The sequence below is a fragment of the Amaranthus tricolor genome, chromosome 6, assembly GCF_026212465.1.
Source record: "Amaranthus tricolor cultivar Red isolate AtriRed21 chromosome 6, ASM2621246v1, whole genome shotgun sequence".
NCBI classification, from domain to species: domain Eukaryota; kingdom Viridiplantae; phylum Streptophyta; class Magnoliopsida; order Caryophyllales; family Amaranthaceae; genus Amaranthus; species Amaranthus tricolor.
In genome coordinates, this window is record NC_080052.1 from 26,232,826 (window position 1) to 26,260,618 (window position 27,793).

A 27,793-nucleotide genomic window follows, 5' to 3' on the forward strand; every position below is an offset into this window, starting at 1 on the left:
CAACATGGGCAGTAACGATTACATCAACAACTACTTCAATCCAGACCATTACTCTTCTAGCTCCCTTTACACCCCTGAAGAGTATGCTGAACTCCTTACCACTCAATATGCTGTCCAACTTAAGGTTACTTCATTGATTAATATTAATTCCCACTTCCTTTCTAATTATTTAATTTTTAGTTTGAACTTATTTAAACAGCATACACCTTTCAAATGGATCAAGTTTGGCCGGATCGAGTTTCAGTTGTTGAGATGGTTTATTCTACATGGACAATTAAAGATGGTGTACACACTTTATAAGTTATTAGAGCCTTCTTCCCATTGCCATATGATTTTGGGATAGTATATATTTCCTTAGCTTATGAAGTGTGTGCACTTCGTGTCTCCCCGTTAATATGTTGGCATTCGCAATAAGTTCAGTCCAATTTAACATAGGTCATATATAGACAAGTAAAAAAAAAAACTCGACTCCTTGGTCTAAATCTAACTTATTTAGTTAATTTGGTCGGAAATCACAACTCTACCCTAATCTTTAACAGATCAAGTCGACATAATTTCGAATCACTTAAACCGTGCGTAGAGTCTTTGTTTTCATTTTAGGGTTTTTCACATTGATTACATTTTATTTTTAGGACTTAATTTTAACTTATAGTTTATGTGTGGTTTATTTTGTAGAAGTATTTACTATAAAAAATAAGAAAATATTAAATTAAATAAATTTCGATAATATTTATTAATTTAACATTAAATTAACCCGTATAATTAAATAGATTATATATATGTATTTTAAATTAAAAATTATGACTTTAACTCATTTAATAAACATATCGATCAGATTAGGTTGCCATTTAATTAATAAGATTAAAATTTTAACTCAATTCCACTTAGTTTCCATGTGATGTATGGTGATTAAAAATGAATATAAAGTTAGAATTTGTTGGACATTCGCAGAAACTGTATTATCTAGGTGCCAGAAAAGTAGCTGTATTTGGACTGGGACTTGTTGGGTGTAGTCTTGGTGAAATTTACAGCTTCGGGACAAATGGATCATTATGCGTAGACAAGATTAATTATGCTGTTCAGCTTTTCAATGAGAAACTCATTGGAGTAGTTGATGATCTCAATTCCAAGCTTTCTGGAGCGCAATTTACCTTCATTGGCTCCGGTGGAAGTTCAGACACCGGTAAAGTCTCTTCCTCATTTCCCATAACTTTTTAATGATTGACTTTCAAAACCAACTGCTATAAAAACTGTATGAATTATAAATTTTATTAAGATATATTTGAGAATAAGCATTTCATTTTAAATTATAAATTTTAATTATGAAATCATTAATGAAGAATTTGAGAATGACAAGGTTTAGATTAACTTGTAACAATAGTAGATTTAACTCATTCAAATTTGAATTTTTTTAATTTGCCAAACACTAAATTTGAGTCAAATTTAATTATATGTCTAAATAAAATTATTATTTCCAAACATAGCATTAAGGAATTTTCTAAACTGGTGGTAATTGAAGCCTTAGGATATATTATACAGTCTATCAATTTATCAAACATTGATATTATGTTTAAATAGTTCAAAAAAAATACTCCCTCCATTCTTTAAAAAAATTTCATAAAGAATATTCACGGGAATTGAAAAAATAGGATTATTTAAATAGTGAATATATTATTTTATTGAATAATAAATTTAATGGAATAAATGTAGAGATCATAAATATTAAAAAAATATTAAAAGAAAGTTAGTAGAAAAAAAATATAGAGATTACAACTAATAAAAAAATATTTTTATGAAGCTAGTGGAAAACATGTGAGGACCATAAGGAATATAAAAATATTAAAATTAAATTAGTTGCAGATATGCGAGGACCATAAGCATTATTAAAACATTTAAACGAGGGTGAACAATGTTATTTTTGTCTAAATTTGTGATATAAATAGAAAAATTCTTAATGTAAACAATAAATGAAACACCCCTAAATGGAAAATGAAAACATTTTAAGGAATAGAGTAAGTATTAAATGAGAAATTATTGGTCGTTCCTTAAAAAATTTGAAAATGTCTACCTTATAATTGGTTGTGTGAAAATGTAGTTAGAGAAAAAGTCTAGTATAGACTTAGTCCACATTAATATTAGTATGGACCAATATTTTTACTTCCCTTCGCTTCCCTCCACTTCACTTTTATACTCTTACACTTCACCCCACTTCACTTTTATACTCTTACACTTCACCCCACTTCACTCTACTCCACTCCACTCTGCTATTATGCTCTTACACTCCAGTGTTTCACTTTATTTTTAAAAAAATTTTAAAAATTAAAAAAATTAAAATTTAAAAAACTTAAAATAAAAAAAATTTAAAATTAAAATTAAATTTAAAAAATTTTAAATTTTAAATTTAAAAAATTTAAAATTTTAAATTTAAATAATTAAAAGTTTAAAAAATTTTAAAAATTAAAATATAAAATTAAAATTAAAATTAAAAATTTTAAATAATAGAATTAAATTATTTTTTTCAAAAACTATTTTTTCCAATAACTTTGGAAGTATGTAATAAAGAGTGAAGAGAGTAAGAATAAAAGTGTTAAAACTTAATCCACACTGTTTTAGTGTGCACCAAATCCACACAAGAGTTTCAACTAATTGTTGTTATATGTTATATATGGGCATTAGGTACGGCCGTAGTAAATGCTCCTTGTTGCAAAGTAAGAGAAGACTTTCAGTGTGTAGAATCCAACACAGTTTGTGAAGATCGAAACAACTACATTTTCTTTGATGGTTATCATACCACTGAATTGGTCAATATTTTGGCAGCTGAAACAGCATACAGTGCTCCTAATTCCAATGCTGTTCATCCCGTTGATATCAAGACTCTAATTTCTACTAATAAACACTTCATTGCAAACCCTAGTTCCACTAGTGTTAGTAGTGAATAATTATCAATTTTCGTATGTTTTTATTGTACTAATCGCTTGCTTCCATGAATAATAAGTTATTCTATGTGGACATGATGCTAAAAGAATTATTATTTTCCATTATTATGATTTTTCTATGAGATTAATTTGTATGATTACAATAACTTTTCTATTTTGCTTGCTTTTAGATTTTACAATTTTACCCATTTCTTTATCTTAGGTGGGCTTGAGAATTTATAAAAGTAAAAAAAAAATAAATTAAATCTTTCAGTAGGCGGTGAAAATAAAAATCCATTATAAAAATAAAGGAAAAATTTTTTAACTACCAAACTAACATTAACTCATAATTATCCATATTGACTTGATAAGGTGTGTTAAATCTTAATCCCCAAATCTAAGTGATGGACCCTCAATCTTATTCGAGAGACTGAGATGAAGACCATTAGGAATATTAATCCAATCAAAATGCATTTTCACCCATGTTTTGATGTTATGCCTAACCAAAAACATATATAGCACAACTACTCGCTTTGTCAAATTCAATTTGCATTAATTTTTTCATTTTGAGTTTTCTCATTCATTATATGGAATCAACTATCTTCTTTCAATAACAGCCACATATTTAAACTCTCTTTTAATATTATTCACACAATTCATTCTGTCTCTTCACTTGATATCACATTTTCTTAAAAATCGCTATCTTCTCTTTGATTCAATCCTGGTGGAACATACAGAGAGAGAGCATATATAGCACAACTAAAAATAAAAATCTTCACTTAGTTAAGATATAATATGATGAAATGAATTAAAGGCTTAAGGACCTCATAATGGTGAAGAACAAGAACTAAAATCAAGAGAAAAACAAAGCATGAATCTATTGATCGGACAAAGAAACACAAAACGAAAACAAAGATGTTTAATAAGTGTCTTAGACATCTCCTCCTCAACAAGATCGTATTTCATCAATGACCCACCATTACATCAATGACACAACCCTTTCTTAGCTTGAACTCACACACTCAAGCCAAAGTTCTCACATTTAATGAAAACACACTCTAATACAAAGAAAAAACCCTTTTGGCACTCAAAGTCTTAAACCCTAGTTGCTCTCTATGTATTAGCCTCTACAACATTCTCAATGTTGATTTAGTCCATTATATAGGCCTTTAAATCAGAGGAATATTCCTAAGATAAAAGGCTATAGGGATGTTTGGCAAATTAATGGGTTGAAGTATTTTCAGTTGGTTGGTAACATTAGCTGGTTCATTAAGTCAAACAAGCTAAAAATAGAGTTTGGTAAAAGAGCTTATTGGTGTCAACAAGCTAATTATCAATCCGCTAGTAAATGGAGCGTGTTGGATGAATGGGTGGATTTATCAAATTTAATAGACAAAAATACCCCCATATTTTCTCCTATTTTCATTATCCTTATAATCTCATTTTATTCTTGATACTCCCTCATATACCTGTCAGTCTGTAACGATGCTTCCGGAAGCCATTATCTTAAGAACCTAGCTATCTCCTCTCTATTTCAAGTATATCTATTCATTTTAATTATAGCTATATATTTCTATTGCTTATTATTTTATTAATGTAATGCAAAATGTTATCATTCTCAAAGCTTTCTTTTGGTTTTTGATTGTTTGGATAATAATTAATTTTTAAACATTAATACAATTTTTATTTATTTTCAATTTACGTATTTAAATATGAAAGTTTTTAATATTTTGTCATTAATTTACCTATGATTATAGTATAAACAAACATATAAATATAAAAAAATTTCATGCCCCTAAATGTCTTTTTACATTAATAATCTTTCAGCTATCAGTTAAATTTTACCAAATACTCTTAAGTAACTAGCTAATGAATTTAGCTGGTCAAATTAATTAATAAAATTAGCTAGTCAAATCAGTCATTCCAATCAGTTACCAACTATCAGCTATAACTTGTTTGCCAAACATCTCCTATAAATTTGCCTCTAAATAAGATCTGAAAAGCCAATTTTACGCAGCTTTTCTAAAGAGCACATAACCTATTACTGACTTCTTTTAGCTAGCTTGTGCCTCTTTCAATTTTAGTAGATCGACTCTCCACCCAATGTATTTAATTGATTGGTATTAAATCTAAAATCTTGCAACATACCAACACGAAAATACGTACAGCGTAGAATGTAGAATTGTAGATTATTCGCTCGCAGAAGTACGCCAGACATGGCAAGCAAAGAGGCCAAAAAGCGATCAATAATAATGTGCATTCAAAATAGTAACTGGCTGAGGTTTTAAGATCAAGCATATGTTTGGTAAAATATTTTACTAGATAACTTTTATCTTATTTTGACCCAAATACAAGATTAAACAATCAAACTATCTGATTCTAGTGTTTAGTATATTAGTTGATTCAAATATCTTATTACTTTGAATAAGCATTTTTTGAACAAGTTGTTCTTAGCAGTGAATTCAATAGATCAACTGATTAAATAGTTATTTCAATCGATTACCAACTACCAGCTATTAATTATTTGTCAAAGAACTCTACATAAAAGCGATTATTACATTGTATTTTATTAATTTATTATTAAAAAATAGAAAAGCAGGTCCATTTTTGAAAATTGAATCTAGGAATACTCTGACTGTCTCATGTCCTCACATGCCTTCAACCGGAAGTTCACATGAGGTACGGTATATACAACTAATTACTTGCTTTTTGACAAATTGCACCATTTGTCGTTGTTAATAATAATTTATGAATTAACAATCATAACTGTAGATAATTTTTATTATCAAGTACGTGTTAATTAAAAATTATCTTTTTGTATATATAAGGTAAAATTAAAATATGTATGATCTTTAAAAGTTGATGGCAAGCTTAAATCTTTACTTTTTTAAAAAAAATAAAGATAATATTTATTAGGTTATGTTTGATAATTAGCTTATACACTTCTACCTATTACTTTTAGGCTTTAGCTTACATATTTACATTAACTTTTAGGAGTATTTGTTATAACTTGTGATATTAGCTATTTAAATTAATTGTTTTATAAGAAGTTTGGTAAAATTAACAACTGAATGTATTTGATGAAATATAAATTAATTTAAAAGGCATTAGAAACTAGTTATGGTCATAATCATAAACATCAATTCAGCGTTCCATACAAAATCAGCGTGGAGAGAGGAAGAACATGACATATTCTTAAAAATGATGAGGATATATGTATATTTGTGTATATTGGCCCTTAAAAAGCTACTGTCTCAAATTGACTACAAATATTGTTTCATTTAATAAGCTACATACAAAAGAATATTTTACCAAAAATCAATAAAAAAAAAAATAGCTTTATACTATATTATACTATGTTCATTAAGTAGCCTATAACTTTTAAGTTTAATTTAATATATCAATTTATAATTAAGTTTTAGCTTAGGAAATCAATTTTCAAATATCTTTTCAAATTAACTTCAAAATTTATTTATTCGTGAAATGACAATTCAAATTTGTATTTTAACATAAAATAAAACTATTTTTATTCTAATATAGTTTTGATGAACCAATATAATAAGATAAAATGTTATTGATTCTCTGAATGAAACAGCCAAACTGGATCCAATTATTGGATGATGCTAACCACTAATTTCGATACATACATTTGTTTTTTGTAATATCCAGCAAAAAAAATGACCATTTTATGTTTTATAAAAAAAAATAAAAATAAGGTAACCCAATCAAGTCACAAATAATAGCAAAATTAGATCTTAGCACGACTGACAACACAAATCACCAAATAGAATAGCATTACCTTTAGCTGGCCAAACCCATGTGTCCTTCACACCCCCTAAATTCTAGCTTAAACCATACCCATATATAAACCTTTCCTACATCCTGTACTTTAATTTTGTACCCTATATTATATTTATATATCCCCAAATTTAACTAATTATAATTTCAGAGTACCATCATATTTTTTCAAAATTATATTTCTTTGTTCCCATTTTTACTTTTATTTTTTCTCAAAATCTTAATTATATCTTAGGAGCTATAAGGGTGCTCCTTAGATATTAATAATAAAGTGAGTCCCTTCAATGGCAGAAATTATGCAAAGGGATAATGTTAATATTAATATTAATATTAATATTAATGATAGAGCCATTAATTACACAATAAAAAGGCCAATTTTTTGTTATAATAATAATTTTGATCAATCTGAAATTAACATTAAAAAGTGTATGTCAAAATTATGTGAAGGCATATCAAGGGTACTTTCGACATGGAATGGTTTACAAATGGCCATACAAAATAAATGGGGTGGCCATGATTCTTATCAAAAGTCCCAACAACTTGTCATTGATATCTTCGCCTGGTTTTCTCAATCCGGTATTTTTTTTTTTTTGTGCATTTTCAATTTTTCATGTACGTATTTATGATCTTAATTTCTACCGTATTTATATTTTTATCTTTCTAATGAACCTTTTTTGTTATGTTTATTAGATTCATTATGTGTAGAAGACCTGGAAAATCTGCTCCATGAATGTTTGTTATTTTCGTTCAATACAGATATAGAAGATGGCAGCATTGATATGGTAATTATATGTTTTATATATATATATATATATATATATATATATATATATATATATATATATATATATATTATACTATTCTTAATATCTTTTTAATAGTTGCATCACTATCTTTTTAATTGATGTGAGATTTTTTTAAAATTAAAATTAAATCGGAATTAACAACGACAGTCAACAAGGATTAACTACAATCTAAATTATTATTAAGTTTACAATCGTTGTAGATAATATATGACACTTTTACATACCTTTTGATGCACATGCATTGTTATTTTTAAGAATTAACTACAAGGATTTTGCTAACAAACACTCCTAAAACCTTTCTTAATTAGGATACATATAATTAATTCATTTAACGTATTAAACTATGATATACTTTAAACTTTGAGTTATATAAACATTAATCATATAATCTAATATTTCATAAAATTTGAAATATATCATCAAATAATGCCTCATAATATATATTATTTTATTTTTATTTTTTAATTTATTTTGTTATTTACCTTTTCAAATATATATTCTAGTTAAAAAAGGCTCCTGACGTTTTTTATCTTTTACCTAAATAAAAAATTGAATGGCTAATTCCAGGTAGCTGAGCAATTGATGAACATGCATGAAGGATATTTGAATGACTCCCATTTTTAAGTTGTTAGTCATTGAAGCAAAGAATGCATTCGTGAAGGCGGCATGCGAAAAATATACTCTCTCCTCTGGTATTTTTTTTCACTTTATTTTTTCACATTTTTTAAAATATATTTTAAATCTTGATTTTTTAAATACGCATACGTCACAAAAATAATAAAAATGTATAATACAAAACTATACGTTAAAACAAAGATATAACGGTCCGTTTGGTACATGGTATTAGAGGGCGGTAATGGTAATAAAATTAAGTAATAAAAAATTTGGTTATTTAGATGCCTTCAATGGTAATGGATGGTAATAAAATAAATAATGAAATTACCAAAAAGGGCCATTTTTATTACCATCAAACAACCTGCTATTAGGCTGTAATGGTAATGAAGTATTACTGTGGTAATAAAATAAGGTAATGTTGTTTCGAGCTAAAGAATAAAAGGTAATGTATGTAATTATCCAAAAAAATATTATTATTAAAAAAATCATTAAATAGAATAATTTAGATACAATAATGCTTTTAGATACAAATATACAATAATGAAACTAAGAGTCATTACTATTTTTTATTACTAACAACCAAATGCAATCAATTGAATATTATCTTCCATTATCATTCTTTAGTCATGCACACCAAACAAAGAATCTTCATTACCAATTCTCATATCCATTCCTTCATTACTATTGCCATTACAACATTTCATTCACATTACTTTATTACCATTAACCAAACGGGCCGTAAAATCTTGATCATATATTAATGTATTTTATTTTCAATAAGTACTATTTCAAAGCCCTTCTTTAATATTCTTTTTGATAAAGTAAAAAATTATTAATAAATAAATCCACAATTAAAATAAAATATTTATTCCTAAACACAAACTTGTTGATTTGCATTGACTTATTCGAATTGTGTACTCATAAATTATATGCAGGTGAGAGTTTGCAAGGAAGTGGCCACAGGCACTTGATAATTTGAGGAATTCAATTTTTATTAAGTTTTTTGTAAATGATGATGTAACATATAAGAGGATTAGTCGACTAGGTACCTCTTTGCAAGCCAATGCCTAATTATCAACTAATTAACAGAATATTACATTATTCATAAGTACAAATGTCCTCAATATTGTCAGGGGCAGATTCAATACTATTATACGATATCAACTAACAACATTCAACTCATATATAAAATCGTATACTGAAAATTACTAACATGAGTGTTGATTGATTGGTAGAAATTTTGTTATACCACAACATTAATCCGGGTTTAAATCTTACCAAGCACATTTTTTAAATGTGAAAAGAATTCTTACTCATTTGCGTTTTAATCAACATTTTTAGTCTTTTGTAAAGAATACTTACTCATTTGCTTTTTAATCAATATTTTTAGTCTTCAAAGAAGTGAGAAGGCAAGCATTAAAAATTAAAGGGATTATCATTTTTTATATTTATTTCGATCATAAAAATCTACTTTTGTGAGACCGTCTCTTAATTAATCGACCTCAAAATAAGAAATTCATATTCATAATGTGTATTAAGTGGGACCAACATATGGAGTACTTCTCACACCATAACCGCCTCATACAACAATCTATGAACTTCTTTCTTTTTATTCTTTTCAATATTCTAGAAACTAAAAAATAAAAATCAGCAAGTAAAATCAAATCAAATCACATCACCCCTATATATTAACAAACAAATAATTGTTTACAATAAGGTCATTTGTTTGGATACATTAATTAATTGATGGGAAATTAAAAAAAAATCAAAAAATATTGCAGCTGTTCTTTATACAATTATCAAACAGCTGTATGTCCATTTCACAACAATTTTTTCCATGAATAAGCATAATAAAAACTAGACAAAAATGAAGAATCATAAAACAAAAATTCATATTAGAAACACTTAAGGCTGGTTGCTGCCCTTTATTTCAAAGCTTTAAAAAGCTGGCTTCCAAGAGTAACTGTTGGGGTTCCTTCACCCATGCCTGTTGTTAAGTTCATTTCTTTCTCCAATATTTGATCGAGCTCCGAAACCACATACTTGATTCCCGGTCTGAGCTCGCTGGACGGGTCTATACACCGAACGATCAACTGTACAAACTCTTCCATCCCTTCCACAGTAAACTTGTTTCCCATTCTTGGATCAACCATGGTGGAAACTGTGCTGAAGTCATGGTAATTTAACACCTAATTACTCCAAAAAAAAAAAAGGAGATTTCTCATCAATATATTATCATCGTTGCAAGCTAGAGGTGTTTAATGGGGCGGGTCGACCAAATGGGTCAAGGGTTGGGTCACATTTTAACGGGTCACATTTCAACAATATGTATTATCATCGTTGCAATGCAAGCCAACACAATTTTACACAAATCTAAGAACACACCTGATGTTGTCGCTTGCACAATCAAATCGTGATTACCTATCAATATTTAATGAGATAGGTGCAGTCATAGTTACATGGGACGTGGAACGTGGAACGTAGCCATGTTCCGCAATCCGGGAACGTTAGTCCCCAATCATCATGAAATGCGACCCAAATCGCTCAAGGTGACATCCCGGTGTCATTTTATAAAAGGTACATTGACCTTGATTCACAAATTAAACAAAAAAGGAGGAAAAAAAAGAGATGAAATCTAGAAAACTAAAAAAATTTAGCTTAAAAACAATTTCTTAAAGCAAAAAAATCATTTTAATTTAATTTTGTTTTCTAAAATATTTTTATACGTAATGTATATCTCGTATCTAGGTTGCGTTGCTTGTTCCCGTTCCTCGTTCTAAACCAAATGTCGTTTCGGGTACAATTAGCACAGTACATGGAAAAAAAAAGAGGTTGTTCCATTACATAACGGCCACTTTATAACGTATTTTAAGCTTACTGTTGCACAATATCCTGTTATGCGACCTGGGATTTAAAACCACCTTATGTATTGGGTCATTAAAGGTCTATTATAAACTTTACTTTATAAATATAATCTAGAAAACTTGAATTATAATGATGCAAATGGATATTTTTCAAGTTAAGGATTCACATTGCGATGTCCATGGAACGAGTAGTAACACTGCGAGTTGCCGCGTCCACGACAACGCCACCGTTACCACAATCGCAACGACATCTTGATATTTTCTATGGGGAAGTATCAGTAATACTTCCCCTCCCACTGCTCAAAATTATCGTAGGTTTGTGGACATCGACATAAAAGTGAGATTGTCGTAGACAAGATTAATGAATATAAATTAAGGGTGCAAAGAAAAGAAGTACTAATAAAAGGAGAGATTCTTACTCGTTCAACCAAATTTTGGTTGGAATCTGGAGAATAAGATTCTCTTGCTTCCTGTCCACAGACTAACTCCAAGAGAAAAACCCCGAAACTGTACACGTCGCTCTTTTCAGAAAACTGTTTGAACTCTTTAACCCTTCAAGGACAGAAGATAACAATGGATAATATTGGTGGGAAGCTGTTTTCGAACAATTTTTGAACTATAGAAGCAAAATTCAAAGGAAAGTGTAATTGTAAGAATCATACTCGGGGGCTAGAAAAACCTCATCAGCTTCTACTTGGGAAGACGAGCCTGCTATGTTGAATTTTCCAAGAAAATTTCTGATCCCTGCATCAGCAACTTTTGCTACAAAATTTTCGTCAACAAGCACGTTTGAGGTTTTGAAGTCCTTGTGCAACAAGCGGGGACTAAGGGAGTGAAGATGATCCAAACCTGCAAGGTTTTGTAACCGGCATTTGAGGCTCATTATAAACATAATTTATAGTGGCTCCCACCTAGTTGGGTTATGGAGGGATCGAATGAATGCAACCTCACCTTTCCTTACCCTTGTTAATGATAACAAAAAGGTTGTTTCTGATTGACCCATAGAAGCAATCATTATTTGCAACTTCACATATATAACAAATGCACATGATTTAATGAATTATTTTATACTAGGGTAATGCTTACACGAGCTACTTACACAAAACAGCTTTATGTTACATCTTTCCAACTCCCGCATACAAATAAAGAAATCATATATTCAATGGTGTTTCCCCAAAATGGTTTCAGATATTAGTCTCGTGATTCTATTTTGAACGATCTGCTTCATGCATATTTTTAAACAAAGTATTTAGACATTCAATAGCATAGCCATGGTTTAGTTGAGCACTTATACATGATGCAGTAAAATGTAATGTTAATGGAAAAAAAACCTATCACTGTTTGACTATTGTTGGCTGACCCCATTTGTTGAGAATAAGGCTTTTGGATTGTTGTTGTGAGGCGTTGTTATTGTATTGGAATCAATAATTTACAGTAACTTTTAGGAAAAGTTACCGTGAATAATACAACCTTTTGTTAATTTCCCTACAATATTAACAACTTTTGATTAACCATAAATAATACCAACTTAGAAGGTTTTTTCGTAGAATAATATAAACTTTAGTTTATTAACTAATTTACTATTTTTTTTTTGTCATATAAATCCTTTAGTTTGATTTTTAACATGTTAGGATATTCTAGGGAAAAACCCTCCTAAGTTGGTATTATTCATGGTTACTCAAAAGCAAAGGTCGTATTATTCCTAGTAATTTTTCCTATTTTTTATCAAAACTTATTTCAATTATTGAAACCCATTGATTTTCCCCAATAAAAATTAAAAATCTCGAAAAATATGTAAGATGAAATCCAGCAATAAGATTCCTTTGTAGCTTATCTCTTAGATATCGGTTTGTTCACTTGCTTGCTCATAGTGTTGTTCCTGTTCTTTTTTCTCTTTTTAGGGGAACAAGGGTAAGAAAAACTAATACCAGGAAAGCCACAAATGCTCACGTATTTGGCAGAGGATCACCTTTAGCTGCCCCTAGAGCTATAGACAATCGGTGCTTGAATTCCAGCTTCTCTTGCGAACCATGGCCGGCTCCTGTGAAATCTTCCGATTAAACCATAATGATCATAGAAAAATCTACTAAAAAATAAAAGTTATTGAAATTTACCATATAAATGACTAGAAACACTTCCATTAGGTATGTACTCATAGACAAGAATCTGTTGATTATTTTCTTGGCAGTAACCCAAAAGTGTCACAATGTTCCGATGATGAATAGATGAAAGATAACGTACCTATTAGGAATCATTAAATTAAAGAATATTGAAGTGTCAATTGAACTGGAAGCAACTATGAAAAACCAACTATCATGTGGCAAAAAGCAATCATCGTCATCATATGTACAGAAAATGTTATTCCGTTAAGGCGCTAATACTAAGAGGAATACTAAGTAAGAGAATTTATATTAAATAAAGGAATGATGGTTTAGGACCTTAGGTCGTAGAAATAAGAAATACAGTAATATAAACCAATGTAGAAGTTATTAACATATATACTACCTTATGCGAATTATTCTAGTGCATATACCACTTAATGTCGTGAATGCAAATCCTCAATGATTCATCTATAATACATTTACAAAAGGCTCAAAAACCTTAATAATTTAGGGTAAGTTATCTCACCAGATATATTTATCATTTATTTCTAGTCACAAGAGCCAAAAATAGTATACAATATGAACAAAAAAGCCACACCATTGAGACAGCTGTTTCATTATGTGGAACGCAAACATGATGGAAAACAAATCTATGCATAAATAATTACATATATACAAACATGGAAATAGAATGAGGCCACAACGTTACACAATGGCCTTATACAGATTTTCATATTACCGAACTGCGAAATTCCGTAACACAATGTATGAAATACAATCACACCATTAAAATCTCTTATAAGTCGTCATTTTACTACATCAATCATTGTAATCCATTATCAAGCTTATTAAACGTATTTTCCATACTAAAATCTTAAACAATTTTATAAAATTTTGAGTTATAGCTGTAAAACAAGTGCTTTTGATCCAAGCAAGCAAGGTTTATTTATAATGTCAACTAAAAGGGTAAAATATCATATAGGTTTCATTGAAATAAGGGTAGAAAACAAAAGCGTTTCATAAGGTTAGATTTTCAAGTTTTATAAAATAGCATTTAAAAGAAAATTAAAAAAAGATGTTCACACATAAAAACGAATAGCATGACTTAAGGGGTAGATGCTATATCATGCATTACTTATTTCTTAAGTTTGAATACTTAAATTACAGTTAGAAAATGGATCTTCGGCAACTTGTCAATTCAAAACACCATGTCTGCGCTGGTGTAAAAGGAACCTAAATCTAAATATATTGGCACAAAGAACAGTTTATACATCAATGCGCAATATCAATTCTAATTCAGGGGACGAACATTACCTCTTCAACAAACTCTGTAGTAGGAGCAACAGCACGCTTTTTAATGGCTACAAGCATACCATCTGTAAGTAAACCCTTATAGACCTCTCCAAACTTTCCTACTCCAATTAACCCTTGTTCATTGAAGTTCTTGGTAGCGGTACACAATTCTTCCCAATCAAATCGCCTGGCTTCTCGAAAAGACAATTCGATACCCGAAGATTTGTCCGCTAAATATGAAATAAAAAAACGAGAAGATGAACTTAAAGTGGAAACACAGTCTAGCTCACATAAAAATTGGTACACAAACGGCGAGTGTTACCTGGATAAGGTTCAGAAGAACCAGTTTCAGAAGTCCTTGAAGCACTTCTACTATGGAATATGCAGAACCAAAAGAGAATGACGACTATCCCTAAAAATGCCACAGCTCCTGCAGCACCTCCTACTATGGCTGCAAGAGGCCTTGACATTTGGTACTAAACCAATTTAGCTACAAATTGTTGTCGTATCAATCATTCGTCAAACCTGGAACGAAGATGCAATGAGTAAAAATGCAATAAATGAAGATATAATATGTGGATGGATGCTAATAAAAGAATTTCCGCTAAGAAAACACCTCGCCCTGTTCTTCCTAAGTAAATTTGGAAAATCTGATAAAATTTTCAAAAAATGCAACAAGGTGGTTTGATCTTGATTTTTGACCGAAAATTGGAATATGATGGCACTTTCTCCTTCTAAGGATCCAAGATTCATTAAGCTGTTTTCGAGAAGGAAAAAATATAATAAAATACACTATAGCAGCTGTGTAAGATAAAGCTTGGTATTTAAGCTCAACAAGATACACGTTATTCTTTTGCAGCTGTTGTAAGTTGACTACACTATAGAATAGGACCAAAATATTTATAGTAAGATAGATTCTTAGGATATTCAGTGAAGGTTTGGGGAAAACCTACTAATGCAAACTCTGAGGAAAAACATAGGAGCGTATTAAAAAATTTTATCAATACAATGAAGGTGTCATTTTTCAAGTGGCTGATAAATTTGTCATAGGGCTTGTACATTTGAAGACCCACAGAAGAGAAGAGTTGACTACACACAAGCCCGATGATATTTCATCCTAAAACCAATTTAATAAGAGAAGTAGACCACAAACTTATTTGTTAGTTTACCTCCTTAATTATTCGATGTGGGATCAAATATGGGTTATTTTTCCAACAGTGGCTAGAGGAACTTTAAGGAAAATCATGGTCTCAACTCTCAAGTAATGGCAATTAATTGGATATCTCCGTTATCTATGTGATAGAGTGATTCCTCTTTAGAAGCAACTAGAATGGAGCTTTAGATGTTTAATTTCACAAAGAGTACAAACTTGTATTTTAATACCTTTTATAGAAGCCTCATGCACTTACCAAAGCTCCAAATATGCTTTAAGTGCAGATTGACTAGGGTGTAGAAGTGCAGAGGAAAAGGGAAAAGGTTCATAAACCTCCCCACAAAAAAAAAAAGAAATACACTCTCTAAATGCAAGCAACCGCAACGTAGGAAAAATGAGAACCTTACTTAGCTTAGGTACCTTTTGCCCCCATAAATACGACAGGTCCAGAAGCCAGTAAACATATATGTCGACACAGTTGAAAATCGAAGTCAAGACTTATCGCTAAACGAAAAGATGCTGAAAACTTTAGTTGCTTTTGAAGCAAACAAGGAAAGTTGTTCGAGCACTCTACAAAAAACCGTGACTTAGTATCGAAGAAAAGCAATGGCAGAGCAAAGATTTTAGAGGCCTTATTTATTTTTGCGATGTTTTTAAAATGAGGCCCTTCATTATATTAAAAAACAAAAGATTTTCCACATTAAAAAAATAATTCAAGACAAAATGTATTGTAATATTATATTACTTCAAATATAAAAAAGGTTTACAAACAAATTAGTTAAAAAGTGTTAGCTCGGAACCGGGCCAGAATAGCACCATTTTCCTTATTCTGGGGGGTCCCTATATGGTGGGCTACCCCGGATGCCCCTAGAACCGACAATGAGGAAAAGACTAAAAACGATCCAAGTTTCATAAATTTACCAGCAGTCTAAGGATTGCACATAAAGCACTATCAGATTCAGTTTCCAGTTGTACCGACTCCTTTTTGTATCATGTACTTCCTGAAAGACACATTTAAGTTAGCATTCAATGTGGTATATTTAACAGATTTCTCATCAGAAAAGGAAACGGAAGCTTCATACAGATTGCATAACATAAAACTCCACCAACAACTTCAAACAGTACAATAAAGCCAGAGCATTGAGCATGTAGCAGAATATTATCAAACTTTAAACTGTTGCGGCCGAGAAAGTAATTTAGTAAAATCAACAAAGAAGACCCGAAAAGAAAAGTCAGTTCCTAATCATCCTCAATTTGCACCTCATAGTTAAATACATCAACAAAAAAGAGACGAAAAGCAAAGCCAAATTAAATTATCCTTCATTTTCACATCCTAGTTATACCCAGAAAATCGTGAGTTATGAAACTAGACATAGATTTTCCCTCTGAGCTCTCTCAAAAGGACAAAAACAAAAAACCTTAATTTACTGCAGGTGGAAAATGGACAGTAGATTCATCTCATCTAATTCAGGTTTCCTTTTAGAGACACAAATAAAGGTAAAGAACACTCCAACATAGTCCGGAGCCTACAGTGTAACTTGAAAATCTGTTGCAAACAAATTTCACATTAGAGTGATTGGACATATTTGTAAGTATTAAATAACATAAGAGTTCAACTCTAGTGTCAAGTTGTTCCATGGCCAAATAATGCAAGGAAATAATGCACCACAATAGGGTCAAAGATATAGTTCTTCGGATATATGCTACCAAGGTCAATCTGAAAAAACTTATTTGTTATTATTAATAAGTGTACAAGTGAAACAAGGGTAAGGTTGTGCACATTCGATCCCCAAACTCCACCCTAGGTGGGAGCCACTTAATGGCATCGGGAATTTGGAATAATGGAATGTTGCTGAAAAAATGCAGCTCGACCCTAAATTACCCAGGATAAAACTCCAATAACATATTTGACTAAAATAAAACATATAAAACCAAAAGAACCAAATAATTCAGTTTGACCTCAAATACCCAAGAAAAAATGCAGCTTTCCATCCTCACTTTCATAATATATATGGAGTGGAGTGCCCTTTCTTATGTAGATTTTCTAGTTCTGCTATTCGCTGCACACCTCTTGTACTTGAAGTCTATCAGTGTCTTAACTACGTAACTACAATATAAGGACTGGCTATTGATATCTATCCAAGGATTTTAACACTTGGACTTAGCTATCTTAAAAGAATTGTGTTTATTTCTAGTCTAATGAGAACTTCCATTTCAAACATTTATGCTACAATGTCAGCCATGAGGCCAAGGGTGTTTATATTCAAGAGTTTGATACTGGTGTAATAGACACAATCAGACTACCCATAAGTATCAAACGATTGCATTCGGATGAAAGCAGTAACATTTTGTTAATGTTTAAGATTAGTGCTTAAAAGACCAACCAGACAACGACAATCGACTTATATCAAACTACATGTTACGCGGACTCCTTCATGTACCCGTGTCCAATCCTTGATGCTCAGACATTGTTATGGCACTTAGACACTTCAATTTAGGCGTAAAATTAAATATTTAGACATGTCCGACACTTAGACACATACCGGTATCCAACATAGTACCCGAGTCCAAGTAACATAGGTTAAACCTGTATAAGACACTTTGGTTAAATTCACAAGAAACATGCATTTCCAAAGGTATTTACTTTTGATAAAATTCAAAAAAAATAGGATAGCTTCCTAATAGATTTCAATATGTTACAAACATAAAAACAAGATAACACACAATTTTATCTTTCTCTTCAAAAGCAGTATGAAGCTCAATTTCAACTAGTTCACTAATTCATGAAAATCAGTGATTTTTAAAATTAACTCATTATAGAAAAAACCTTGAAATTGCAAATCAAAAGACAATACAATTAACTTTCATCCAAATTTGAATTAGACAATTATAACAAAAGCCTTATAATTGCAAGCCAAATACATTATACAATTAACTTTTATCCAAATTTGAATTCACCCATTATAATAAAACCCTACAAATTAAATTCATAATAGAATTTTACATAAGCAATTCACCCTAAACCTAAACATTCAAAAAGAGGAAATCAACAGCAAAAAAAACATAATGTGTCAATTGGGTACATTCCAAAATGTGAATTAAAAACACACCCATCAAAGTAAAACAGTTGAGAACAAAAATTACCACAGTTCAAAGACAATTGCATGTAATTTTCCTTTAAAGGATTTCCAAAATCTCAACAATGGCAACTTCAACTACTTTGATTTCCTCTTTTACTGTATTTTCCTGCAAAAATCTTGATCTCTCACACACAAACACACACAAATTCCTTCTATCAATCTCTCCTATGACCCAGATATGTTTCTGTTTGAATTAGAGAAAGTTAAGGTATTCCAGATATGTTTCTGTTGAGAAAGTTGGTATTCCTGATAAGGTAATGGTTCAATTCTCAACTAATCTTCCCCTTCACCCAGATTGCCCTATAACATACAAAAAAAAAAAAAAAAAAAGGTATTTCAGATATGGGTTTGCAAATTCATCTCCATTTGAAGTGTGGAAGAAAAGAAGGAAGTATAAATTTGGTGTGCTGTAAAGCAGTAGAAGAGGAGAGAGAGGGCAGAAAGAGAAAGAAGTTGTCTGTCTGCTGTTGCAAGTTGTTTTTTTTTTTTTTTCTTTTGTTTCAATTTTCAAATGTGTTTTCATTTTTTTAAACAAAAAATTCTTACTACTATTCGTTTAATTGTTTATAATGATTGCAAATCAGTCTCCAACTTTTCACCAAAATTAAAACGAAAATCATGAGAATGTGTTAGAGACATATTTATACAAAAGATTCACTAGTAAAAAATACAAAAATAAAGAAAATTAAATTTCCACTTGCATAGAAACAATTTTTTTAATAGTTTGAGTAATTGAAGTTGTCTTATCGTGAGACGATCTTAATAAAGAATTAGTAAAGGACTATACTCACTGTTTTCCTAAGATGTTTTCAATTTTTGGATTAAAATAAATTAAACATAATCTCATTTAATTACGTGTTAACTTATAGATAAAGAATAAAATATAAATTAAGATAAATTAATAAACATTGTTGAAAAAACATTTATTGCAAAATGTCACGAATAGGGGAACTACTATTTAGTGATTGAGGTTTTCCTTTTATTATTGTGACATGAATTTGATTCATATTTAACTACAAAAAAGATTAAATTATTCTTTCTTCTTACAAGATTTTCAAACCTACTCACGAGTCAAAAAATAATGAGTTATTACCTCCATTTTGATTTGATCTTGGATCTCTAAAGAAATTAAGGAAAATATTGAACTAATAATGAGTTATTACCTCCATTTTGATTTCATCTTCGGTTTCTACTAATAGTTAGTTGAGTTAATAAATACTTCCTCCGTTCTGAAAAACTTACTACATTACGGTATTTGACACCATTCAATGTTCAAATTTATTACATATATTGCGGCTAATGTGTGAGAAAAAATATAGTCAAGTGGGATCTTGTTTGAATAATTTTTAGATATGCATAGTTCAATATACAATGATCAAAATAACACATTATATTTAACAATTATAATTAAACGAGTATTTATAAACAGTTAAAACAAAGACACTACGTTAATACCAACACTCAAATCACAAACTTAATGAAAACTTTCAATGAAAAACAAAAAACACTTAAAATGGGTGGACTGGTAAGCATCTTGATAGTTGATATATTCCTAGTTAGTAGTTATGTTTTCGTTTTTTTCTTTAAAATTGCTATTGGGAGTAATATTTTTTTCTTATAATATGTCATTATTAATAGCAATTTAAGAGAGACAAAGAGAGTATTAGTTAGTAGCAATTAGCACCCTGGCAATCTTATTATAGTTCTTGATAGTTGATAGCAAGCTGGCATTTGTACTCCTTGTTTGTATTACATTTATATATCATATATGCAAGCCAATTATAGCTAACACACCCTTAACAGCTTAAGTTGAGATTATCATCACACATTTCTCAAGTTTGTTATCTCAAGACCTATATATTTAAGTAGACCAATTGTAGTTTTAATACTTGTTATCAATTATTCACATGGTTTTATATAGAATGTCTGTAATGAAAGTGCGCTATTTATGATGTTAATTTTTAAATATTGTGCCTTTTTGAATTGTACTTTCGACTTAGTTATCATCTAATAGATTTTTATTTGTTGGTGACTAGAACATCAGGTCACTTGCTTATATGATAATTATACACATGGCCCTATTTTGTGACGTGGTTGTACAAATAGCAGATAAGTTGGCAAGTGACCTGGTGTGCAGGTCACCAATAGGTAAAGCATGTTAGATGAAAACTATGTCTAAATTTTGTCCCAACAAACAAAATAATTAAAATTCAATCAAATAAACTATTTGTATCAAAAGCTATTCTTGTGAAATACCGTCTTTCAAGTGAGTTAACTTCAAACAAGAAGTTTATATTCTCATAATATATACAAAGTGGATTATTTAACCCATATATAAGGCACGTCTCTCAATAAAATCATCTCATACAACAATGCATTTATTCAATTAAGAGCGTATCTTTGAGACCAAGGTTCAATATCAAGGCCTGGATTGGGATATATGCATTCAGTTTGGGTCCAAATTCGAGATGGCCATGAACTAATCAGAGTTCAGTTACAAACAGAAACAGTACAAGAAGAAATTAACAAGGAAACTGCCCTGCTTACTTTCTGCATAAGCTCTTCAAATAGTGTTCAGCAGATCTGAATCTAGTTTATAAGCTTACATCCAAGCTCATTAGCAAACTACCACAAAAGTAGCACATTCAAGCAACAGTAATGCAACAACAAATATTTACATCCTACTAATTAGAAGTCTTCATACAGAAAAGTAAATTCACTCGTCAAATCGGCCCTAGAAAGTCGCCCTCTAAACCAACCACAGCTTGGAATTCCTTATCAGCTTCCACCCACTTAGTCCCGATCACACAAAAGCGAACCACAACATCTTTCTCAATCTTCATCTGCTTCTCACTTATGAACATCGGATTATCACCAGGAACATGCTGATAGCCAGGCATCTTCTGGGCAGAGAGGAAAATAGTCTCAATGGGCCCACATCTCAAGAACACCCCATGCCTTAAGACCTTGTGCACTGTACCGTCTAAAACTTCTCCACGAAATATCTTGAAAGTGAGACAGCTGAAGGTAACAGGATACATCACATCTCCAGTTTGCTGCCTAACTCTCCCTTCTCCTATCTCATCCAAAGTTGTGACTGCAAGTAGATAGCCAAGATCCTTAGTAGTCTTTTTGGCAGAAAAATCTTCCATCAGTCGTTGTATGATTGACTTTTGCAGCATCAATCCTTTCACATCCATATTTTGAGCTGGGATGATCACATTCCATGGAAGTTGTACTTTGATGAACATTGTTTCTCAGTCTACAGAGAGATGAACAGAAAGTTAGCACACAAGTTCATTATCTGATCAATAATAGACAAAATCACAAAAGCTACGACTTAAAATGTCATGAGATAGATCGTGTTAAAACTAAGATATGGCCAAATGATTCATGTTGATACTTATAGCAATAGGTTACTCAATTCCATATTATGCATCCGCTTAAACTTAGTTAATACTTAAATTTAACGTAACTAAAATTTTTCAGCAGACCTGCAGTATAATGTCCTTTTAAAACACCGATTATAGATACATAATTACATACTACATATGAGTTGTGGTGTACTCGTTAAAGTTTCAAAGCTAAACTCTCCTCAAACCGATGTGCTTGATCTTAAAAACACCAAGAGAATGGATAGCACTATATAACATAATTTATGTACTTCCTTCCGTTCCAATTCAAAATTAGGAAATGAAAGCACATAGTACCCATTTCCTTGACCGAGGTTATAGATGATAATTAACCAAAAACCACACCTCTTCCTATGCATTCGGCAAAGTTTACAAACTCCTAAATGTCCACTCAAGTTAAATAGGAACTAAGGTTATCCAATTTCACAAGAAAATACCAAAAACTTTGCAATAATAAATTCATTTTAAAGCAAGTTATCCGAATGCACAAGAAAATGAAGACCTACTTTTCATGAATACCAAAGCATACACATTCCAAAAATATAATAATCAAGTAATTTCCTTTTTCCCCAGGTAAAAAGAGTTAAAATTTACTCATCATACTGCATACTAGTTTGCTGAACTTGTGCCAATATATCAAAAGCTTATATTGGTGCATATCCTTATGATTCCTTGACTAACTAGTAACTAATCATTCAATCTTTACTTAAAATACATTACATTCTCCGGTAATTTTCCTGGAATTCTTCTATAATCCTCTTAAGAGTTGGAAACAAAAACATTTCTTGATCCTCAATGACATTAAGTGGCTCTCATTACCGCCCAGAACAGAAGCGGTAGCCTAAGGTGCCAAGAACGGTTGAATACCATGACTAGAAATAATAAACCAAGATTTGCAACATTAAGGTGATTTAAGCATATAACTAATGCAGATAATAACTCGAAGATTTAAGGTGGTTCACCAACTGTAGAATACATCCACCATCTTAGGTTAGTGTGTTCATTGAAAGCACATATAAACAATCACGAAAGAATTACATCTTGGTGGATTTGAATGTGTAAGGAACTAAGAACGGAATAGAGAAATACATAATTTGGTAAGTGGGCTCAAGCTTGGCTTGGCTCACCAAAACATGGGAATGTTATCCTAAATAGAAGAAAATAGAGTAACAAACAAAAATACAGCAGCAATCAAAAAACAGATCAGAATGTGGATTAGCAGGCTGGGTGCAGTCTGGCACGTTTGCTTGCTTCCATGTATGCCACTGTTTCCCCTTTCTTCCAAAAAAAAATATTCCTAACTGGTGACCCAATGTACTAATAACCTTGCTAATCAAGGAATAATCTCAATCCAATCAATCCATACTTGTAGTTGCTGTATATATCAAGTAATGGTTGATCTTTGCCAAATAAAACATGACCAAGGTCTAGCACAACATTTGTTACATGAACTTTTGGTGTCTAAAATTCATCTACAATCAAAGGTCATGTAACACCATACCATGACCTAATACAATCAAACTCAAGTAATAAACTCTTGCATCTCCACCTTCAACAAAACAAATGCAACAACACTCCACAAAACACTCAACCAAAGGCACTAAAACATACTCACCAAACACATATGTATCAAATAGACAACATGCAAGATGTCCAAGAAGGATCCAAATGGAGTACACATCAAAAGACTTACCAAGTCTTCCAAAATCAACCAAGAACCATGAACTTGTTGATCGAAATAGGACTAACAAATGACTTTTTTCCAAACAAAAAATTTGCCTAAAATTGTGGTTCTTAACAAACCAAGACACTTGGTTGAAGTTTGTTGAAGTACATGAATGCCAACAAATATAAATGTGGCACCAAACAAAGTGTTATCTCAAATTAGAGGACATAAGCAAATCTGAAACCAAATAGCCAACTTATAACCACCCTTGTACTCAAATGGAAAATAGAGCAGCTAATTTCATCGCAAAATCATAAACATTGTTATCAAAAGCATATACAATATGCCAATCCAAAACATAACTACCTTCGTATAACTAGTGTTAGATTTGTAATCAAACATCAAAATATGGCCATCAACAAATTTTCACCAACTAATTACTCTTATCTAAATTATTCCCCAAAAAGACTATATCCATTAGTCTTATTTCTAACAAGCACACCTAGATAATCACAAAAATTATTGAACTTAAGTGATAGTGATGAAAGACAACTACTACACAAGATTCACCAAGAACTCACTTCATAACCTATCTCAACCAAATAGCAAGGATTTTTAATCCAAAACTTATAGCAAAATTTGGCAAACAAAGCAAGAGTATCAAGCAAATTATCCTCATCAGACTTTAGAGCAAGAAAATCCATTAATTATAGTATGTTAAAATTTGAGGTGCAGTTTCAAAATGAATCTCATCAACTTCAAATAAGCAGATGACAACAAACTCATCAAGAATATTCAAATGGAGGCTCTCTTTGGTCATTAAGACTAATCCAACAAAACCTTGAGTCTTTAAGATACTTCTTCTCACTTTAATTTTCTAGTCACCTTCAATAACATTTTGAACACCAAACGAGGCCTTGCCTGAAAAAAATAAAATTTTACTTTCACCAAAGCCTTTGTTAATTGTACTTGGTTGAACACAGCCTAAAGCACCACATATGACCCTAATAATCACCAATCAAACCATTGGCTCTGATACCAAGTGTTACAAAGACCAGAGTGAAGTGCCAAGACCGATTGAATATCATGGTCAGGATGCCGCACTAATAAACTTTGACTATTTGCAAGTATTAAGGTTAGTTAAGTACAAATCTAATGCCAAAAATAACACAAAGATTTAAGGTGGTTCACCAAACATAGGCTACATTCACCTTCCTATATTTCATTATATGTTTAAAGGATAAGAGAACTTGAAAGCTCATACAAATAATTATGATTTTACATTTTGGAGCATTTGAGCGTGTAAGGAACTAAGTATGAAGCGAAGAATTACATAATTTGGTAAGAGGGATATGAGGGCTCAAGCTCTTGGCTTGCCAATTGGCACACCTTATCAACATGGGAGTGTTGTGCTTAAATAGGGGAACGTTAGACAACAAACAAAAAATTACAACAATTAAAAACAAATCAAAATGTGCAGGTAGCCTCTCGTGCACATTTGCTTGCTTCCACATATGCTATTGGTCCCACTTTCTTCTAAATGTATATTCTTAACAATTGTACTAATGTACTAATAACCTTGCTCATCAATTTCAATCCATACTTGTATTTGTTGTACATATCAAGCAAATATCATTCTCTTTATTAGTGATAACAAAGAGGTTGCTTCTAATTGATCTTTAGTATTTAGAAGCAAACTTCATCAACTTCAAATAAATAAGAAGTGCATATAATTCAAAGATTCATTTTAATAAGGTCCATGATAATCCAAAATGAAAAAAATAAAAAATAAAAATAGCCACTCAAGCCTCGAGCAGTTTTGGAATAAGCTAATAAAGAAAACTCAACGCTATAACATCCAGTTAAACAAAAGAACTAGATACATAGCCCAAAAAACTTATTCATTGGTATTATTTCCTTTTTTCCTTTAAAAAGCAACATAATATCCATTCTCCTTTGACTTTGGAAAATTTAAACCACAAATGAAATCAGGGATGCTTTTCAAATTATATGCATGATACACTTATAATGTGTTCTAAGTACCAAACATTATGTTTCTGATCATGTATCTAATAGAAAATACAAGTACGATGTATTATTGACTTCATGCACAATGCAAACACTCAAATGTGTTCAACATATGAGGCCTCCTCCCGCTCCTAGCTATAGAATTTCACCCTACCTAAGTAGAAGCTTCTTAAAAAACATTGGGGTTAACAAAAGTGAGATGAGGCGGCAAGCAGCAAGCACTAAAACCGTTAATCAAAAAGGAAAAACTCCATGAAAATTAAAATTATTTCAAGGCATTACAATCAGAAACCATAATACTTGATCAGAAAAAAACATGGCTTCAGACAATGACAATGACTATCATAAACCCAAAAGTTTGAAACCCCTCCCCCCCCCCAACAAATAAACACATTAGGGTACCGACTTCTAAGTCCTAAATGCAGTAATACCCATTCACAATAAAGGAAATTCGTGCAAAAAATGAAGGGTTAGGGTTACAAATATCTGAATGAGGGTTGCAAAATTAAGAACAAGTTTCAAACTTTTAGCACAATTCATTATGAACATGACTAAGGAGGAATTTAGTAGAACAAACCAAAATCGTTCTGGGTTAATTTCAGATCCACGGCGCACAATCCCCTTGTAAGTTTAGTCTTTACCCCTTGAAAATTATACCAAAAAAGCTAAAGGTTAAGGATGATTGGGGATTTAGAAAAGATAACGAAGAACATGCATGAGTAACAGAGAGAAAAATGGTACCAGGAAGAAAAAGATTTGGAAGGAGAAGGAGAAATTTAGCACAATCACACAAATTTCAGATTATATGAATTTAGCACAATCACACAATCACATTTTTAGCACAATTCATTATAAACATGACAAAGGAGGAATTTAGTAGAACAAACCCTAATTTCAGATTAAATGAAGTTATAATGAAAAAAGCAACATTTATACACTTACTTCACCATTCATCAATATATTCAATAATCAATAAGACACACACAATCACACAAATGACAAAACTAATTATGATCAAACCACAAAACCACAAAACCCTAAACAAATTCACAATTATTCATTAATCGCTAATCCTAAACCCTAAAATAATCATTTAAAAACAAAACTACAAAAAAAAAATTAAAGATTTTAATATTTAAGAGAAGATATCCTAAATTAATTGAATGAAATATTAAAATTTAAAAGAGAAACTTACAATAAAAACTAAAGAATGGTGGTCCGATGGACTGTGGTCTGTGGACGCAGGTGGCAGCCGGAAGCAAGACGAAACCAAGGGAAGCGGCCGGAATTACAGTCAGAGGACAGAGGCGAGTCACCAGAGGAGTCAGACGCAGCTGGTGGCCCGGTGGGAGACTGGGAGTATTGATAATTTGAGATGAAATTCGAAAATGGAGAAGGGAAAGAGAGAGAAAGGGGGAGGAGGGTAGGGTTCAGCTGTTATAGCTATCATTTGTCAGTAATTCAGTATATTGCATTGCAGAGTACTCACTAGTTAAAAATAGAATATTTTAAATAGTAAAAATATAAAGTACTATATTGAAAAATAAAGTTGATGGAAAAAATGGAAACTATAAATAATAAAAGAATATTAAAAAAAATTAGTGGAAAAAATATGGGGATTATAACTAATAAAATACGTAATATTTTTATAAAAGTGGAAAATATGTAAAGACCATAAGTCACATAAAAATATTAAAATTAAGTTAATAGAAGATATATAGACAATAAGCTTTATTAGAATAGTATTAAAATGAGAATAAACAAGGTTATTTTTATCCATTTGTGTTATAAATAAAAAGATTCTATATAAAAACATAATTTAAAGTGACAAATGAAAACTTCTTTGGAAAAATAGAGAAAATAGTATAAAGTAATAATGTTAGATTTAGATATGTATCGTGTTTTTATAAAAAAAAATTATTTTTTTAAAGTAGAATCATTTTCCAGAATAATGCAATTTTATAAAGTAATTCCCATTTTGCTTGAAATTGAAAACCAAT

General features: G+C 30.9%; 4 protein-coding genes across 7 annotated transcripts in view; 2 read left to right on the top strand and 2 right to left on the bottom strand.

Moving 5' to 3' along the window:
* Positions 1–3,062, top strand: part of LOC130815963 (GDSL esterase/lipase At1g29660-like) — a 16,670-nt gene extending 13,608 nt beyond the window's left edge. For both annotated transcript variants that reach the window (XM_057682514.1, XM_057682515.1), the window contains 3 exons: positions 1–124; positions 952–1,183; positions 2,677–3,062. The exon at positions 1–124 is cut by the window's left edge and continues 116 nt beyond it. In XM_057682514.1, coding sequence (XP_057538497.1) covers positions 1–124; positions 952–1,183; positions 2,677–2,939 — 619 coding nt within the window. In that variant the 3' untranslated portion in view covers positions 2,940–3,062. The remainder of the gene's footprint in view (positions 125–951; positions 1,184–2,676) is intronic.
* Positions 3,063–6,878: 3,816 nt separating this feature from the next.
* On the top strand, positions 6,879–9,459 carry LOC130815967 (uncharacterized). The gene is made up of 4 exons (XM_057682521.1): positions 6,879–7,289; positions 7,404–7,495; positions 8,087–8,211; positions 9,070–9,459. Exons 1-3 carry the CDS (start codon positions 6,998–7,000, stop codon positions 8,141–8,143), a joined length of 441 nt encoding a protein of 146 aa, XP_057538504.1. The 5' UTR covers positions 6,879–6,997; the 3' UTR covers positions 8,144–8,211; positions 9,070–9,459.
* Positions 9,460–9,786: 327 nt separating this feature from the next.
* Positions 9,787–19,181, bottom strand: LOC130815961 (receptor-like protein kinase THESEUS 1). Of its 2 annotated transcripts, XM_057682513.1 has the most exons (10): positions 18,691–19,181; positions 18,090–18,133; positions 16,468–16,547; positions 14,716–14,918; positions 14,415–14,623; positions 13,113–13,239; positions 12,968–13,039; positions 11,661–11,847; positions 11,418–11,550; positions 9,787–10,323 (listed from the first exon to the last, which is right to left on the bottom strand). In XM_057682513.1, the coding sequence occupies exons 4-10, from the start codon at positions 14,861–14,863 to the stop codon at positions 10,060–10,062; spliced, it is 1,140 nt and encodes a 379-aa protein (XP_057538496.1). In that variant the 5' UTR covers positions 14,864–14,918; positions 16,468–16,547; positions 18,090–18,133; positions 18,691–19,181; the 3' UTR covers positions 9,787–10,059. The 2 variants fall into 2 exon arrangements, with proteins under 2 accessions (XP_057538496.1, XP_057538495.1); XM_057682512.1 differs by lacking the exon at positions 18,090–18,133.
* A 1,778-nt stretch (positions 19,182–20,959) lies between these two features.
* Positions 20,960–27,268, bottom strand: LOC130815966 (DNA-directed RNA polymerase V subunit 7). 2 transcript variants are annotated; one of them, XM_057682520.1, is made up of 3 exons: positions 26,989–27,256; positions 26,371–26,436; positions 20,960–21,948 (listed from the first exon to the last, which is right to left on the bottom strand). In XM_057682520.1, exon 3 carries the CDS (start codon positions 21,935–21,937, stop codon positions 21,410–21,412), a length of 528 nt encoding a protein of 175 aa, XP_057538503.1. In that variant the 5' UTR covers positions 21,938–21,948; positions 26,371–26,436; positions 26,989–27,256; the 3' UTR covers positions 20,960–21,409. The 2 variants fall into 2 exon arrangements, with proteins under 2 accessions (XP_057538503.1, XP_057538502.1); XM_057682519.1 differs by lacking the exon at positions 26,371–26,436 and having other exon boundaries at positions 20,988–21,948; positions 26,989–27,268.
* Between the last annotated feature and the right edge of the window lie 525 nt (positions 27,269–27,793).

Coding starts and splice junctions, on each gene's coding strand:
- LOC130815967 (XM_057682521.1), top strand. CDS start 6,998: ATGGCAGAAATTATGCAAAGGGATAATGTTAATATTAATATTAATATT. Junction 7,290..7,403: donor CGCCTGGTTTTCTCAATCCG/GTATTTTTTTTT, acceptor TATGTTTATTAG/ATTCATTATGTGTAGAAGAC. Junction 7,496..8,086: donor AAGATGGCAGCATTGATATG/GTAATTATATGT, acceptor GGCTAATTCCAG/GTAGCTGAGCAATTGATGAA.
- LOC130815961 (XM_057682512.1), bottom strand. CDS start 14,863: ATGTCAAGGCCTCTTGCAGCCATAGTAGGAGGTGCTGCAGGAGCTGTG. Junction 11,848..12,967: donor AGCTCTAGGGGCAGCTAAAG/GTGATCCTCTGC, acceptor AAAACCTTGCAG/GTTTGGATCATCTTCACTCC. Junction 11,551..11,660: donor GAGGTTTTTCTAGCCCCCGA/GTATGATTCTTA, acceptor CTGTCCTTGAAG/GGTTAAAGAGTTCAAACAGT.
- LOC130815966 (XM_057682520.1), bottom strand. CDS start 21,937: ATGTTCATCAAAGTACAACTTCCATGGAATGTGATCATCCCAGCTCAA.